Source organism: Saccopteryx bilineata, chromosome 1 (genome assembly GCF_036850765.1).
Source record: "Saccopteryx bilineata isolate mSacBil1 chromosome 1, mSacBil1_pri_phased_curated, whole genome shotgun sequence".
Taxonomy (NCBI): Eukaryota; Metazoa; Chordata; class Mammalia; order Chiroptera; family Emballonuridae; genus Saccopteryx; species Saccopteryx bilineata.
In genome coordinates, this window is record NC_089490.1 from 221,532,748 (window position 1) to 221,548,250 (window position 15,503).

The 15,503-nt window shown below is 37.5% G+C and overlaps 1 protein-coding gene across 1 annotated transcript in view; it reads right to left on the reverse strand.

Annotated features, from left to right (window-relative positions):
* LOC136319466 (ryanodine receptor 2-like) overlaps window positions 1–15,503 on the reverse strand; it is a 190,264-nt gene that overhangs the window by 20,372 nt on the left and 154,389 nt on the right. Inside the window, 2 exon segments of the mRNA XM_066252720.1 lie at window positions 9,068–9,152; window positions 9,154–9,200. Coding sequence (XP_066108817.1) covers window positions 9,068–9,152; window positions 9,154–9,200 — 132 coding nt within the window.

Here is a 15,503-nt window from a genome sequence, read left to right on the forward strand (position 1 = left end):
GGCGCCCACTTCCAGGGCGCTTGGAGGAAACTCTCACTCACTGTCTGCGACCAGGATATCGGGCCAGCAGTCTCACGCTCTGAGTGAAACCCCCAACTGCAGGGAAAAGTTGCAGCGTTGGAATTGAGTCTCGCTTCGTCCCCGTGCACGGCTTTTGCAAGGCGCTGGGGCGGCCCGAGATTCCGCTTTTGCCCACACAAAGGCCCCTGACTCTGCCCCTCTGTGCGATAACACAGGTGTGCACTGCCAAGGCACTCGGTGGAATCTCTCATTCACTATCTGCGCACGCAAACCAGGATATGAGGCCGGCCGCGTCTCCCTCTGAGTGAAACCCCCGTCCACATGGAAAATCTCCACCGTTGGAATTAGTTCTCACTCCCTCCCGTGCATGGCTTTCCCAGGGCGCTGGGGCTGCCCAGAGACTCTGCCCTCGGCCTACAGAAAGGCCTCTGACCCTGCCTCTCCATGGGGCAACACGGGCACCCACTCCTGGGGCTTAGGAAGAAATCTCTCGCCCACTAACTGTGCGCACGCCGACCAGGAGACCGGGTAAAATGGCCGCTCCGCTTGTCTTTCTTTGTTTGGGTTTGGCGCGAGTGTTAGCTTGTATTGCCCGGGTTGCCACAGGATCAGATTTTCCTCGGCTTGGATCTCCATGCCATAGCCTGGTTCGGCCGTTTGTGCCACGGCCTGGATCTATTCACCCCCTTTGCCCGCCTCAGTTTCTATATTCACAGTTACCAGAGAAAGCCGCCCTGTTTAGGTTAGTGAGGAAGGCAGAGCATTTCTTACTTCCTATTTCCTTCGGGGTTTGGTTATATATTTAGCCAATTTTTCACTCAACCATACCTTTGGGTGTATTGTGAAGCATCTGGAGGCTCCAAGTATAGGTTTTTCTGTTTCTGGTTGAAGATCTTGTTGAGTTTTGGGGAAGATTTATTGGTATCACTTCCTACCCCGCCATTACTCTGAAGTCATCTCCAGAGGCATTTTTATAAACCAACAATGAACTGTCAGAAAGAGAAATTAAGGAAACAATCCCCTTCACTGTTGCAATGAAAAATATAAAGTACCAAAGCAATTTATAAATTTAATGCAATACCAATAAAAATACCAATGACATACTTCAAAGATATAGAACATATATTCCAAAAATGTATATGGAACCAAAAAGAAAAAGAAAAACAAGAATAGACTCAGCAATCTTGAAAAGTAAGAATAAAGTGGGAGGTATCACACTTCCTGATATCAAGTTATACTACAATGTCATTGTACTCAAAACAGCTTGGTACTGGCATAAGAACAGGCATACAGATCAATGGAACAGAACAAGGAACCCAGAAATAAACCCATACCTTTAGGGACAACTGATATTCGACAAAGGAGGTAAGAGAATACAATGGAGCAAAGACAGACTCTTCAACAAATGATGTTGGGAAAATTGGACAGCTACCTGCAAAAAAATGAAACTAGACCACCAACTTATACCATTCACAAAAAATAAACCCAAAATAGATAAAAGACTTAAATGTAAGCCGTGAAACCATAAGCATCTTAGAAGAAAACATAGGCAGTTAGCTCTCGGACATCTCTCGCAGCAATATATTTGCCAATTTATCTCCAGGGGTAATTGAAATAAAAGACAGGATAAACAAATGGGACTATATCAAACTAAAAAGCTTTTGCACAGCTAAAAACAATAAGAACAGAATAAAAGACAAACTACACAATGGGAGAACATATTCGACAATACATCTGATAAGGGGTTAATAACCAAAATATATAAAGAACTTGTAAAACTCAACACCAGGAAGATAAACAATCCAATCAAAAAAATGGGTGAAAGAAATGAATAGACACTTCTCCAAAGAGGACATACAGATGGCCAATAGGCATGTGAAAAAATGCTCAACAGCACTAATCATTAGAGAAATGCAAATTAAAACCACAATGAGATATCACCTCACACCAGTCAGAATGGATCTCATCAACAAAACAACACAGAACAAGTGCTGGTGAGGATGTGGAGAAAAGGGGACCCTCCTGCTGGTGGGAATGCAGATGGTACAGCCACTGTGGAAAACAGTATGGAGAGTCCTCAAAAAATTAAAAATCGAACTGCCTTTTGACCCAGCTATCCCACTTTTAGGAATATACCCCAAGAACACCATAGCACTCTTTTAAAAGGAGAAATGTACCCCCATGTTTATGGCAGCACTGTTCACAATAGCGAAGATCTGGAAACAGCCCAAATGTCCATCAGTGAATGAGTGGATTAAAAAGCAGTGGTACATATATAGAATGAAATATGAAAAAGAAGGAAATCTTATCTTTTGTGACAAAATGGATGGACATGGAAACTATTATGTTAAGTGAAATAAGCCAGGCAGAAAAGGAAAAATATCATATGACCTCACTCATTTGAGGAATCCAATGGACATTGTGAACTGAGGAATGGAATTGAGACAGAGGAGGGATCAAAGGGACCAAATAGGAAAAGAGAACAGAGGGAAAGGGGATGGTAGGATGGGATAAAGCTGAAGGGAAGGGTAGAGGTTGCTATGGAGATGAGGGCAAGGGAGATGTTGAGGGGTTTACAGGGGAGGAGTGATGCATTCGGGCAACACTAGAATCTATTAAACACAATAAATTATAATCAATAATAAAAAAAGAAATGGTTAACAATGAAAAAAAGAAAAGAATGCTGGACTTTACCTGATGAAAGAAAATGCAAAAGAGACCAACTCAAAGCAAAGGTTCTCTTTCGAGAACTGAATTAAAGAAATTAAACCTGCTGCTTCCTACACCATGTTGCTGTCTGGCGGGTTACTGGGTTTCACCAGCTCCTACTTCATGAGCACAACAGTAAGTGGTCGATAAAATTGGTTGCTTTTCATAAGAGGAGCTTCTTACTCCTCAGCAATTAAGTTTGTGGTTAATTATTGTTACAATACAAGGAAATTTGGCTTTTATAGAATTCTGATTTTTGAAAGATTTATTCAAATACATCATCTTAAATGTTACTCACTTACTAGAAATATCCTTTATCAAATGATTTGCTTAAATCCTTAAATAACCTGCACCTTAAAGGATTACAAGTAATCCATTTGAAAATTCAAACACACATATCAGTGTTGGTTACTATGCAGAGAGAATCTCATTGTCTATAGTTTGATGTAATCTGTAATAAATATGTTTAGCTGTATTTTTTATTAAAATAAACCATGTCAAGAAAAAAATGGTTGGCTTTTCAAAATCTCACTGCACAGGCATTAGTAAGATGCAAAAAATAAGGGTTGTCTGACAAGACTACTCCACCCAGCAAAGCTATCATTAAAAATTGAAAGGAAAATAAAGTGTTTCCCAGACCAAAAAACAAAAATTCTAAAGGAGGTAATCACCACCAAACCAGCATTAAAAAAAATATTAAAAAAACTTTTTTAAGAAGAAAAAGACAAGGAGCATAAATCTGTATAATAAAAGGGCAATAAACAGGTACCTATCAATAATCACTTTAAAGTAAATAGATTAAATGCTCCATTAAAAAGATAAAGGGAAGCTGAATGGATAAAAAACCATGATGCAGATGCTCACTGTCTACAAGAGACCCACCTCAGAACAAAGGCAGACACAGACTAAAAGTAAAAAGATGGGGAAAGATATTTGAAAATGAAAAAGAAAGCTGGGGTAGCAATGCTTGTATCAGACAAATTAGACTTTTAAACAAAGGTGATAGTGGGAGACAAAGAAGTACACTACATAATGACATGTATATCCAACAAGAGGATATAACCCTTGTAAACATTTATGCCCCTAATACAGCACCTAAACACAGGGGTAGCAAAAGTCGGTGTAAAGTTGTCTATGTGGAAAAGACATGCAGGTTATGATTATTATGATAGCTTTATTAACTCAAAAAATGGTACAATAATTTTAAATAATACAAACAAAAAATACAGTAATTAATAAAACAAGAATAACTTACAACTGTAAGCCTACTTCTGCCAACCCCTGTATAAAAAGCAAATCTTGATGGACATAAAGGGAGAGATAAGCAGTAATAAAAGTATAGTAGAGAATTTTAAAACCCACTATTGATTGACATCAATAGTCGGATCTTCCAGTGACAATTCAACAAGAAAACAGTGACCTTTAATGACACACTAAACCAGACAGATTTAATTGATATTTTCAGAACATTTCACCCCAAAGCAGAAGAATATACATTCTTTTCAAGTGCACATAGAACATCTTTCAGGAGAGATCACATGTTAGGACACAAAACAAGCCTCAGTAAATAAAAGAAGATTGAAATCATATCAGACATCTTCTCTGACCATAATGGTGTTAAACTAGAAATAAATTACAAAAAAGTAAACTGAAAAACACACAAATACATGGAGGATAAATAACATGTTTCTAAAAAATAAATAGTTTAACAATGAGATCAAAGAAGAAATCAAAAGATACCTTGAAATAAATGAGAATGAGATCACAACAACCCCATATTTATGGGACACAACAAATGCATTCCTATGAGGAAAACTCATAGCAATACAGGTCTACCTCCAGAAACAAGAAAAATCTCAAACAATATTAGCTTACACCTAAAGGAACTAGGAAAGAAACAACAAACAAAGCCCCAAATGAATACAAATAAGGAAACAATAAAGATTTGAGTGGAGACAAACAAAATAGAGTCTAAAAAGCTATGCAAAAGATCAATGAAAACAAGAGCTGGTTCTCTGAACAGACAAATTAACCAGACTCATTAAGAAAAAAGGAGAGAGGATCTCAATAAATAAAATCAGAAATATAGAGGAAAAGTACAATTAACACCACAGAATTACAAAGAACTATAATAAAACATTACAAACATCCTTATGCCAAAAAATTGGACAATTTGGAAGAACTGGATAAATCCCTAGAAACATACAATCTTCCAAAACTGAATCAAGAAGAAACAGAAAATCTGAACAGGCCAATTAAAACCAACAAAATCCAATCAATAATCAAATAACTCCCAACAAAGAAGAGTCCAAGATTGGATGGTTTCATGAATGAGTTTTACCAAACATTCAAGGAAGTACTATCACCTATACTTTTCAAACTATTCCAAAAAATTCAAGATGAGGAAACACTCCCAAGCTCATTTTACCAGGCCAACATTATCCAGATTCCAAAACCAAATAAAGACACTACTAAGAAAGAAAACTATAGACTAATATCCCTGATAAACAGATGCAGAAATCCTCAACAAAATATTAGCAAACTGGCTTCACTAATACATTAGAAGATCATACACCATATTGCATGTTAAAAAAAAAAAAAGAAAGAAAATCATACACCATGATCAAGTGGGATTTATTCTTGGGATGCAGGGTTGATAAAATATCAGCAAATAAATTAATGTAATACACCACATAAATAACAAAATGAAGCATAAAAATCATATGATCATATCAATAGATGCAGAGAAAGCATTTGACAAAATCCAGGACCCATTTATAATAAAAATTCTCAGCAAAGTAGAATAAAGGAAACATATCTCAACATAATATAGGCCATACATAAATCCACACCAAGATCATACTCAACAGGAAAAGCCAAAAAGTGTTTTACTGGCCCTGACCATTGGCTCAGCAGTAGAGTGTTGGCCCAGAATGTGGAAATCCTGAGTTTGATTCCTGGTCAGGGCACACAGTGGAAGCAACCATCTGCTTCTCTGCCCTTTCCCTTATTCTTCTGTCTGTCTCTCTCTTTCTTCCCCTCCTGCAGCCATGGCTCAAATAAATCAAGCAAGTTGGCTCTGGGTGCTGAGGATGGCTCCATGGCCTCACCTCAGGTGTGCTAAAATAGCTTGGTTGCTGAGCAATGGAGCAGCAGTCCCACATGGGAAGAGCATCGTGCAGTAGGGGACTTGCTGGGTGGATCCCAGTCAGGGCACATGTGGGAACCTGTCTCTCTGTCACTCTGCCTCTCACTTAGTGTGTGTGTGTGTGTGTGTGTGTGTGTGTGTTTCTTAAGACCAGGAACAAGACAGGGATGACCACTTTCACAACTCTTATTAAATATAGTACTGAAAGTCCTAGCCACAATAATCAGACAAAAAGAATTAAAAGTGTCCAAATTGGAAAGGAAGGATAAAACTGTCACTATTTGTAGGTGATGTTATATGCTATATAGAGAACTCTAAAGATTCCACCAAAAACTACTAGAACTCATAAATGAATTCAGTAAAATAGCAGGATACAAAATAAATATTCAGAAATTGGTTGCATTTATTTTACATAACAAGTTTATTTTTTTAAAGTATATAAACAATAAATAAACAATAAGATCTTAACTTCTGCCAAGTATTATCTGTCCTGGAATTGTTCAATTAAATTCCAGACTATTCTTAAAGCATCGCAGGCTGGTGGATTTGGGGATTTAGAACCATCAGGTGTTTCTCCTGGTAGAGAGAAACTGTAGGCACAACTGCCTGTGGTTAGTACTTATTGACCCTTGTTCATACCATGTGGCCTCCTCCCACCTCCCCCCTGCCTCTAGCTAGCCGCTACCCCATGTCTTCAGGGTCACAGAGAAGACACACAGGGGATAGTAAAGGCAGCTTCCAGAAGGAAGATGAAGGGTCTCCAATGCTTCCTCCTCTCTGGGCCCAGATGGGTGGGGATGTGGGGGAGTAAGAGAGGTGGTAAGTGTGGAGTGTTAGTGACCCTGGGAAGGGTCCTGGATATGTGGTCCTCATCCCTGTAGGATCCCTAGTGAACAGTTTAGACTTCCTTCTCAAAAAACTATGCAATTCAGCCCTGGCCGGTTGGCTCAGCGGTAGAGCGTCGGCCTAGCGTGCGGAGGACCCGGGTTCGATTCCCGGCCAGGGCACACAGGAGAAGCGCCCATTTGCTTCTCCACCTCTCCGCCGCGCTTTCCTCTCTGTCTCTCTCTTCCCCTCCCGCAGCCAAGACTCCATTGGAGCAGAGATGGCCCGGGCGCTGGGCATGGCTCTGTGGCCTCTGCCTCAGGCGCTAGAGTGGCTCTGGTCGCAATATGGCGACGCCCAGGATGGGCAGAGCATCGCCCCCTGGGGGGCAGAGCACCGCCCCTGGTGGGCGTGCCGGGTGGATCCCGGTCGGGCGCATGCGGGAGTCTGTCTGACTGTCTCTCCCTGTTTCCAGCTTCAGAAAAATGAAAAAAAAAAAAAAAAAAAAAAAAAAAAAACTATGCAATTCTAGTGTATCTACTATATACACTGTGGCATGTGTGAGTGTGCATGCGGTCTCATCCAGTTAGGACCCTACATAATCCCGTTCAGGGGTCTGACTTCTCCCCCTCCCCCTACTAAACATAATATGTATGTTTGTCTTACTTTAAAACAGCTGCATGTTTCTCCATTATATGAATTTACCATGACTGACTCAATCAGGACTCTATTCATGATCATTTAGATGATCTCCAATTTGTGATAGCTGCTAACATCCTTGAGCATACAGAGGTGTGTTTGTGAATCAACATTTAGGTCAATTACTAGCAGTGGAACTGACAGGTGACAGCTTAAGCACCTTACAAGTTTAACAGATACTGTAAAATGTCTCTAAAATTGCCAATTTAAATTCCCAGCAAGTATTCATGAAATGCTACTTTTTTCCTTCAATTCAAATTTTAATATTTACAAACCTGACAGGTAAAAGTGGCAACTGATTGTACCTCATTTCTCTAGTTATGACAGAGGCTGAGCTCCCTTCCATACTTAGAAACTGACTGAATTTATTTACTGTGACTTGTCTAGGCATGTAATTTGCTCATTGTTTCTATTGGCTCATTTCTTTGTTACTGATGTGACAAGGACTCTGTAAATTAAGGACACCAGACCTCTGTTACAGTGCTGAAAATATTCTTCCTAGTTTGTCATTTGTCTAAGATGTTGCTTACAGTTGTTCCTTCTGAAAGGAAATTTTTACGCTCTCATGGATCCTAAGGTTTTTACATCATACTCAGAAAGACCTTTCCCCACTTAAAAATTATTACTATTATTATTTCAAAGGTCAAATCCTGTTCTAGCTTTTATTGTTTCCTTTTATTGCATTGAAGTATTTGTTCCATTCAGAATTTATTTTCATTTAAAGTATGAGGTTGATCCATTTTTATCTATTTTCCCCTAAATGGTATTTCCATGGTACCAATGATACCATTTATTGAGCTAGTTTTCATTTCATGATTTCAAAAGCTACTTTTATCATATTTTAAATCTCCATGTGTATCTGGGTCTATTTCTAGACTTTATTTTGTTCCACTGATTTGTCACTTTGTGGTTCAAAAACTGTCTTAATTACTAGTCTTTATAATATTAGTTCTCTCATTACTCTCTTGGAATATATATTTTTTTCTAGAGTAATTTTGGCATAACTGTGTCAGTCTCTGGGACTTATACCACCAACCCCACTTACATGAGCATATCTCACTGCGGGCTCAGTGAAGGAGAAGGAGGCGTCTTTTCCTACCTGGAGGTGTGTTCTTGGTCTAACTCCCCTTCCTGACCTAAGATCTCACCTGTGGTCATTGACCTTCCAACGTTGGGGGCAGGTCAGAGAACAGTGATGGAATGTGACAGCTGGAACATCTGCTGGTTTTAGATACAATGAGGAAGGTAACTTGAGCCAGATACTCAATATAAAAGCAAAACTAACAGTTTTACTAAGGCTTATATTTTTGGACTTCATTAACTTCAGTTAAAGTTGTTAAAGGGAACAGATAACTGAGGCTTCAGAATGTTCCCCAGGGAAGTCACTCCACCTGCTGTCCTGGAGCAGACAAACACCAGGCTTACACAACCCTCCCTCAGACTCACGGATCACCAGGGCTGGAGGCAGGTGTGCAGCACCAGCAGAATCGGTCCTTTACGTTTCTCACAAAGTGACAGCAGTCAGTTCTTTAAAGACCTGCATAATCTCATACTGTGTGCCTACTTTGTACTCTGCACTGCTAAAGAATACCTACACGAATTACTCAAGACTGAGGAGAGAAGGCATTCTTTTTGTTCATACGAGACCTCACAGTATGAACTTACCATGAGCATATTGTCACATTTCATAGCTGGTGTATCACCATCTTTACTTTTATTGTAGAATTTTCGGAAAAAATTGAATGCCACCAGTGTATAGGTATACAACAACAGCTAATAAACCAATGGTTAATACAAGCTGGAAAGTAATGTGACATTGAACATGTATTAGAAACACGAGACACGCGGCATCTCCGTAGGCAGGGACAGCTCAGCACAAACCTGGATTCGGTCTGGACTCTTCCTGCCACACAGGGGGAACCTGTTTTCATATTCTTTTTTTTTTTTTTTTATAATTTTATTTTTTTTAATGGGGTGACATCAATAAATCAGGATACATATATTCAAAGATAACAAGTCCAGGTTATCTTGTCGTTCAATTATGTTGCATACCCACCACCCAAAGTCAGATTGTCCTCCGTCACCCTCTATCTTGTTCTCTCTGTGCCCCTCCCCCTTTCCCTCCCCCATTCCCCCCTCCCCCCCGTAACCACCACACTCTTATCAATGTCTCTTAGTTTCACTATTATGTCCCACCTACATATGGAATAATACAGTTCCTGTTTTTTTCTGATTTACTTATTTCGCTTCGTATCATGTTATCAAGATCCCACCATTTTGCTGTAAATGTTCCGATGTCATCATTTCTTATGGCTGAGTAGTATTCCATAGTGTATATGTGCCACATCTTCTTTATCCAGTCATCTATTGATGGGCTTTTTGGTTGTTTCCATGTCCTGGCCACTGTGAACAATGCTGCAATAAACATGGGGCTGCATGTGTCTTTACGTATCAATGTTTCTGAGTTTTGGGGATATATACCCAGTAGAGGAATTGCTGGGTCATAAGGTAGTTCTATTTTCAGTTTTTTGAGGAACCACCATACTTTCTTCCATAATGGTTGTACTACTTTACATTCCCACCAACAGTGGATGAGGGTTCCTTTTTCTCCACAGCCTCTCCAACATTTGCTATTACCTGACTTGCTAATAACAGCTAATCGAACAGGTGTGAGGTGGTATCTCATTGCCGTTTTGATTTGCATTTCTCTAATAGCTAAAGAAGATGAGCATCTTTTTATATATCTGTTGGCCATTTGTATTTCTTCCTGGGAGAAGTGTCTATTCATATCCTCTTCCCATTTTTTTATTGGATTGTTTGTTTGTTTGTTGTTGAGTTTTATGAGTTCTTTGTATATTTTGGATATTAAGCCCTTATCTGAGCTGTTGTTTGAAAATATCATTTCCCATTTAGTTGGCTTTCTGTTTATTTTGTTATCAGTTTCTCTTGCTGAGCAAAAACTTCTTAGTCTGATGTAGTCCCATTCATTAATTTTTGCCTTCACTTCTCTTGCCTGTGGAGTAAAATTCATAAAATGCTCTTTAAAACCCAGGTCCATGAATTGAGTACCTATGTCTTCTTCTATGTACTTAATTGTTTCAGGTCTAATGTTTAGATCTTTGATCCATTTTGAGTTAATTTTTGTACAGGGAGAGAGACTGTAGTCCAGTTTCATTCTTTTGCATGTGGCTTTCCAGTTTTCCCAGCACCATTTATTGAAGAGGCTTTCTTTTCTCCATTGTGTGTTGTTGGCCCCTTTATCAAAAATTATTTGACTATATATATGTGGTTTTATTTCTGGACTTTCTATTCTGTTCCATTGGTCTGAGTATCTATTTTTCTGCCAATACCATGCTGTTTTGATTGTCGTGGCCCTATAATAGAGTTTGAAGTCGGGTATTGTTATGCCACCAGCTTCATTCTTTTTCTTTAGGATTGCTTTGGCTATTCGGGGTTTTTTATAGTTCCATATAAATCTGATGATTTTTGCTCTATTTCTTTAAAAAATGTCATTGGAAGTTTGATGGGAATTGCATTGAATTTGTATATTGCTTTGGGTAATATAGCCATCTTGATTATATTTATTCTTCCTAGCCAAGAACAAGGTATATTCTTCCATCTCATTATATCTTTTTCAATTTCCCTTAACAATGGTTTATAGTTTTCATTATATAAGTCCTTTACATTCTTTGTTATGTTTATTCCTAAGTATTTTATTTTTTTTGTTGCAATCGTGAAGGGGATTATTCTTTTGAGTTCCTTCTCAGTTGTTTCATTGTTGGCATATAGAAAGGCTATTGACTTCTGTATGTTAATTTTGTATCCTGCGACCTTACTGTATTGGCTTATTGTTTCTAGTAGTCTTTTTGTGGATTCTTTGGGGTTTTCGATGTATAGGATCATATCATCTGCAAAAAGTGATACCTTTACTTCTTCTTTTCCGATATGGATGCCTTTTATTTCTTTGTCTTGTCTGATTGCTCTGGCTAGAACCTCTAGTACCACATTAATAAGAGTGGAGAGAGTGGACAACCCTGTCTTGTTCCTGATTTAAGGGGGAAAGCCTTCAGTTTAGTGCCATTTAATATGATGTTAGCTGATGGTTTATCATATATGGCCTTTATCATGTTGAGATATTTTCCTTCTATACCCATTTTGTTGAGAGTCTTAAACATAAAATTGTGTTGTATTTTATCAAAAGCCTTTTCTGCATCTATTGATAAGATCATGTGGTTTTTGTTCTTTGTTTTGTTGATATGGTGTATTACATTAACCGTTTTACGTATGTTAAACCATCCTTGAGATTCTGGGATGAATCCAATTTGATCATGATGTATTATTTTTTTAATATGTTGTTATATTCGATTTGCTAGTATTTTGTTTAGTATTTTAGCATCTGTATTCATTAGAGATATTGGTCTGTAGTTTTCTTTTTTTGTGCCATCCTTGCCTGGTTTTGGTATGAGGGTTATGTTGGCCTCATAAAATGTGTTTGGAAGTATTGCTTCTTCTTCAATTTTTTGGAAGACTTTCAGTAGAATAGGAACCAAGTCTTCTTTGAATGTTTGATAAAATTCGCTGGTATAGCCATCAGGGCCTGGACTTTTATTTTTGGGGAGGTTTTTAATGGTTTTTTCTATTTCTTCTCTACTGATAGGTCTGTTTAGGCTTTCTGCTTCTTGTTGACTCAGTCTAGGAAGGTTGTATTGTTTTGGAATTTATCCATTTCTTCTAGGTTGTTGAATTTAGTGGCATAAAGTTTTTCATAGTATTCTACAATAATTCTTTGTATATCTACGGTGTCCGTGGTGATTTCTCCTCTTTCATTTTGGATTTTGTTTATATGAGTTCTTTCTCTTTTTTCCTTGGTAAGTCTTGCCAAGGGTTTGTCAATTTTGTTGATCTTTTCAAAGAACCAGCTCCTTGTTCTATGAATTTTTTCTATAGTTTTTCTGTTCTCTAATTCATTTATTTCTGCTCTGATTTTTATTATCTCCTTTCTTCGGCTGGTTTTGGTTTGTCTTTGTTCTTCTTTTTCTAGTTCCTTAAGGTGAGAAGTTAAGTGGTTCACTTGGGCTCTCTCTTGTTTGTTCATATATGCCTGAAGTGATAGGAACTTCCCTCTTATCACTGCTTTTGCTGCATCCCATAGATTCTGATATGTCGTATTGTCATTTTCATTAGTCTGTATATATCTTTTGATCTCTGCACTTATTTCTTCTTTGACCCATTCATTTTTTAAAAGTATGTTGTTTAGTTGCCACATTTTTGTGGGATTTTTTTCCTCTTTTTTGCAGTTGAATTCTAGTTTCAAGGCTTTATGATCAGAAAATATGCTTGGTACAACTTCAATTTTTCTGAATTTGCTGATGTTGTTTTTGTGGCCCAACATATGGTCAATTCTTGAGAATGATCCATGTACACTGGAGAAAAATGTATACTCAGTCACTTTGTGATGAAATGTCCTGTAGATGTCTATCATATCCAGGTGCTCTAGTGTTTTGTTTAAGGCCACTATGTCTTTGTTGATTCTCTGTTTGGATGACCGATCTAGAGCCGTCAGCGGTGTATTGAGGTCTCCAAGTATGATTGTATTTTTGTCAGTTTTTGTTTTAAGATCAATAAGTAGCTGTCTTATATATTTTGGTGCTCCTTGGTTTGGTGCATATATATTAAGAATTGTTATGTCTTCTTGATTCAGTGTCCCCTTAGCCATTATGAAATGGCCATTTTTGTCTCTGAGTACTTTTCCTGTCTTGTAGTCAGCATTATCCGATATGAGTATTGCTACACCTGCTTTTTTTTGAATGTTATTTGCTTGGAGTATTGTTTTCCAGCCTTTTACTTTGAATTTGTTTTTATCCTTGTTACTTAGATGAGTTTCCTGTAGGCAGCATACAGTTGGATTTTCTTTTTTAATCCATTCTGCTACTCTGTGCCTTTTTATTGGTGAGTTTAATCCGTTTACATTTAGTGTAATTATTGATACTTGTGAGTTCCCTATTGCCATTTTATATCTTGCTTTCTGTTAGTTTTGTGTCTTGTTTGATCCTTCTCTTTCGTTTTTCTATCTTTTGTTTTTATTTGGTTGTATTCCATACATCTTTCCTCTGTTGCTATCTTTTTTATCTCATGTGCTTCTGTGGTGGTTTTTTCAATGGTGATTACCTTTGAGTAATAAAAAGGGTCCCTACCCTGTTCATTGTAGCGAACTATTTTGTGAGTACTTTTGCACTCCATCGTCCTTTGCTACTGTTAATCTCCATCTTCTCCCCCTCTTTCTTTTTGTTGTTGTCACAGTTTAAATTTGGTTTTATTGTGTTCTTCTTGGAGCTTTTACTTGTGGCTCTGTTTTTTTTTTGTTCTTTGTATCTGATTGGAGAACCCCCTTTAGTAATTCCTGGAGTGGGGGTTTTCTGATGATAAATTTTCTCATCTTTTCTGTATCTGTGAATGTTTTTATTTCTTTTTCATACTTGAAGGATAGCTTTGATGGGTGTAGTATTCGTGGCTGCAAGTTCCTCTCTTTCAGGACTTTAAATATTGGGGTCCACTCTCTTCTAGCTTGTAGAGTTTCTGCTGAGAAATCTGATGATCATCTAATGGGCCTTCCTTTATATGTTGTATTCTTCTTTTCCCTGGCTGCCTTGAGAATTTTTTCTTTGCTGTTGGTTTGTGTCAATTTCATTATGATATGCCTTGGAGTAGGTTTGTTGGGGTTAAGAAAACTCGGAGTTCTGTTTGCTTCTTGAACTTGAGGCTTTAGTTCTTTCCACAGGCTTGGGAAGTTCTCATCTATTATTTGTTTGAGTATGTTCTCCATTCCATTTTCTCTCTCTTCTCCCTCTGATATACCTATTATTCTTATGTTATTCTTTTTGATGGAGTCAGATAATTCTTGTAGGGCTATCTCATTATTTTTAATTTTTGAGTCTCTTTCTTCCTCTCTCTGTTGTGCCTCAAGTTGCTTGTCTTCTATTTCACTAATCCTCTCTCCTATCTGACCTGTTCTATTAGCTAAGCTTCTTATTTCATTTTTCATCTCGTGAATTGAGTTTTTCATCTCTGTTTGATTTGTTTTTATAGTTTCAATTTTCTTGGACATATATTCTTTGTGTTCATTGAGTTGTTTTCTGAGCTCCCTAAATTGCCTTTCTGTGTTTTCTTGTATATCTCAGAGGATTTTTAGTATTTCTATCTTGAATTCTCTGTCATTTAGCTCCAAGGTTTCCAATATATTAAATTTTTTCTCCATAGATTTTTCCTCATCTAGCTGTGTTACCTCTCTTTCTTTTGTATCCATGATATTCGATTTTCTCTTCCTTAATGGCATCTGAGGGTGGTTTTGTTGATAGTATTAATGAGATTTAATAAAGAATAAAAAGTTTAAAAAAATAACAATAAAGAAAATAAAAAATCAAAAAGAGTTGTTTTTTTTAAAAAAAATTAATAATGAAATAAAGAAAAATAAAATAAAAATTAAAAAAAAGGAAATTATTCCCCCCCTCCTTTTTTCCTCTCCTCTCCTCTCCCCTCTTTTTTGAGAAAATCTTGTGGTGGACTGTGAATTATAACAAACAATGCCTGTGATGGAGGGCCTGAATTGGGGAAAAGTAATAAAGGGGCAAAAAAAAAAAAAAAAAGGGAAGAAAAAAGAAAAATAAGAGCGTAAGACCCACAAAAAGCAAATAAGGAAAAAATTTGGGTCAAGAATGAAATGATTTGCTTTTAGGTGTTGGTTGTCTAAGAGTTATGATGAGAGGAATAAGAGGAAAACAGAAAAATGTGGGGACAAATTAAAAAATGACTATTGTATTTAGTGGAACAAGAACTAGATAATATGGAGAGCCAGGGATGAGAGCACTGCTAGTGAGTTAAAAAGGTGAAGTAAAAACCCCCCAAAATGCCACAAACATAGGTTTGAGTCCCAGATAAGATAATTTGTTTGTTATTGAGGTTTGAATGAGAGGAGATGTAAAGGAGAAAGGAAGAAACTAATGTAGAGGGAGAAAAGAAAGAGAGAGAAAAAAAGAGGTAAGCACTAAAAGAAGAAAAAAGAAAGGAGAGAGAGAGAGAGAGTTAAGGGTTTTGGAGTGCAACC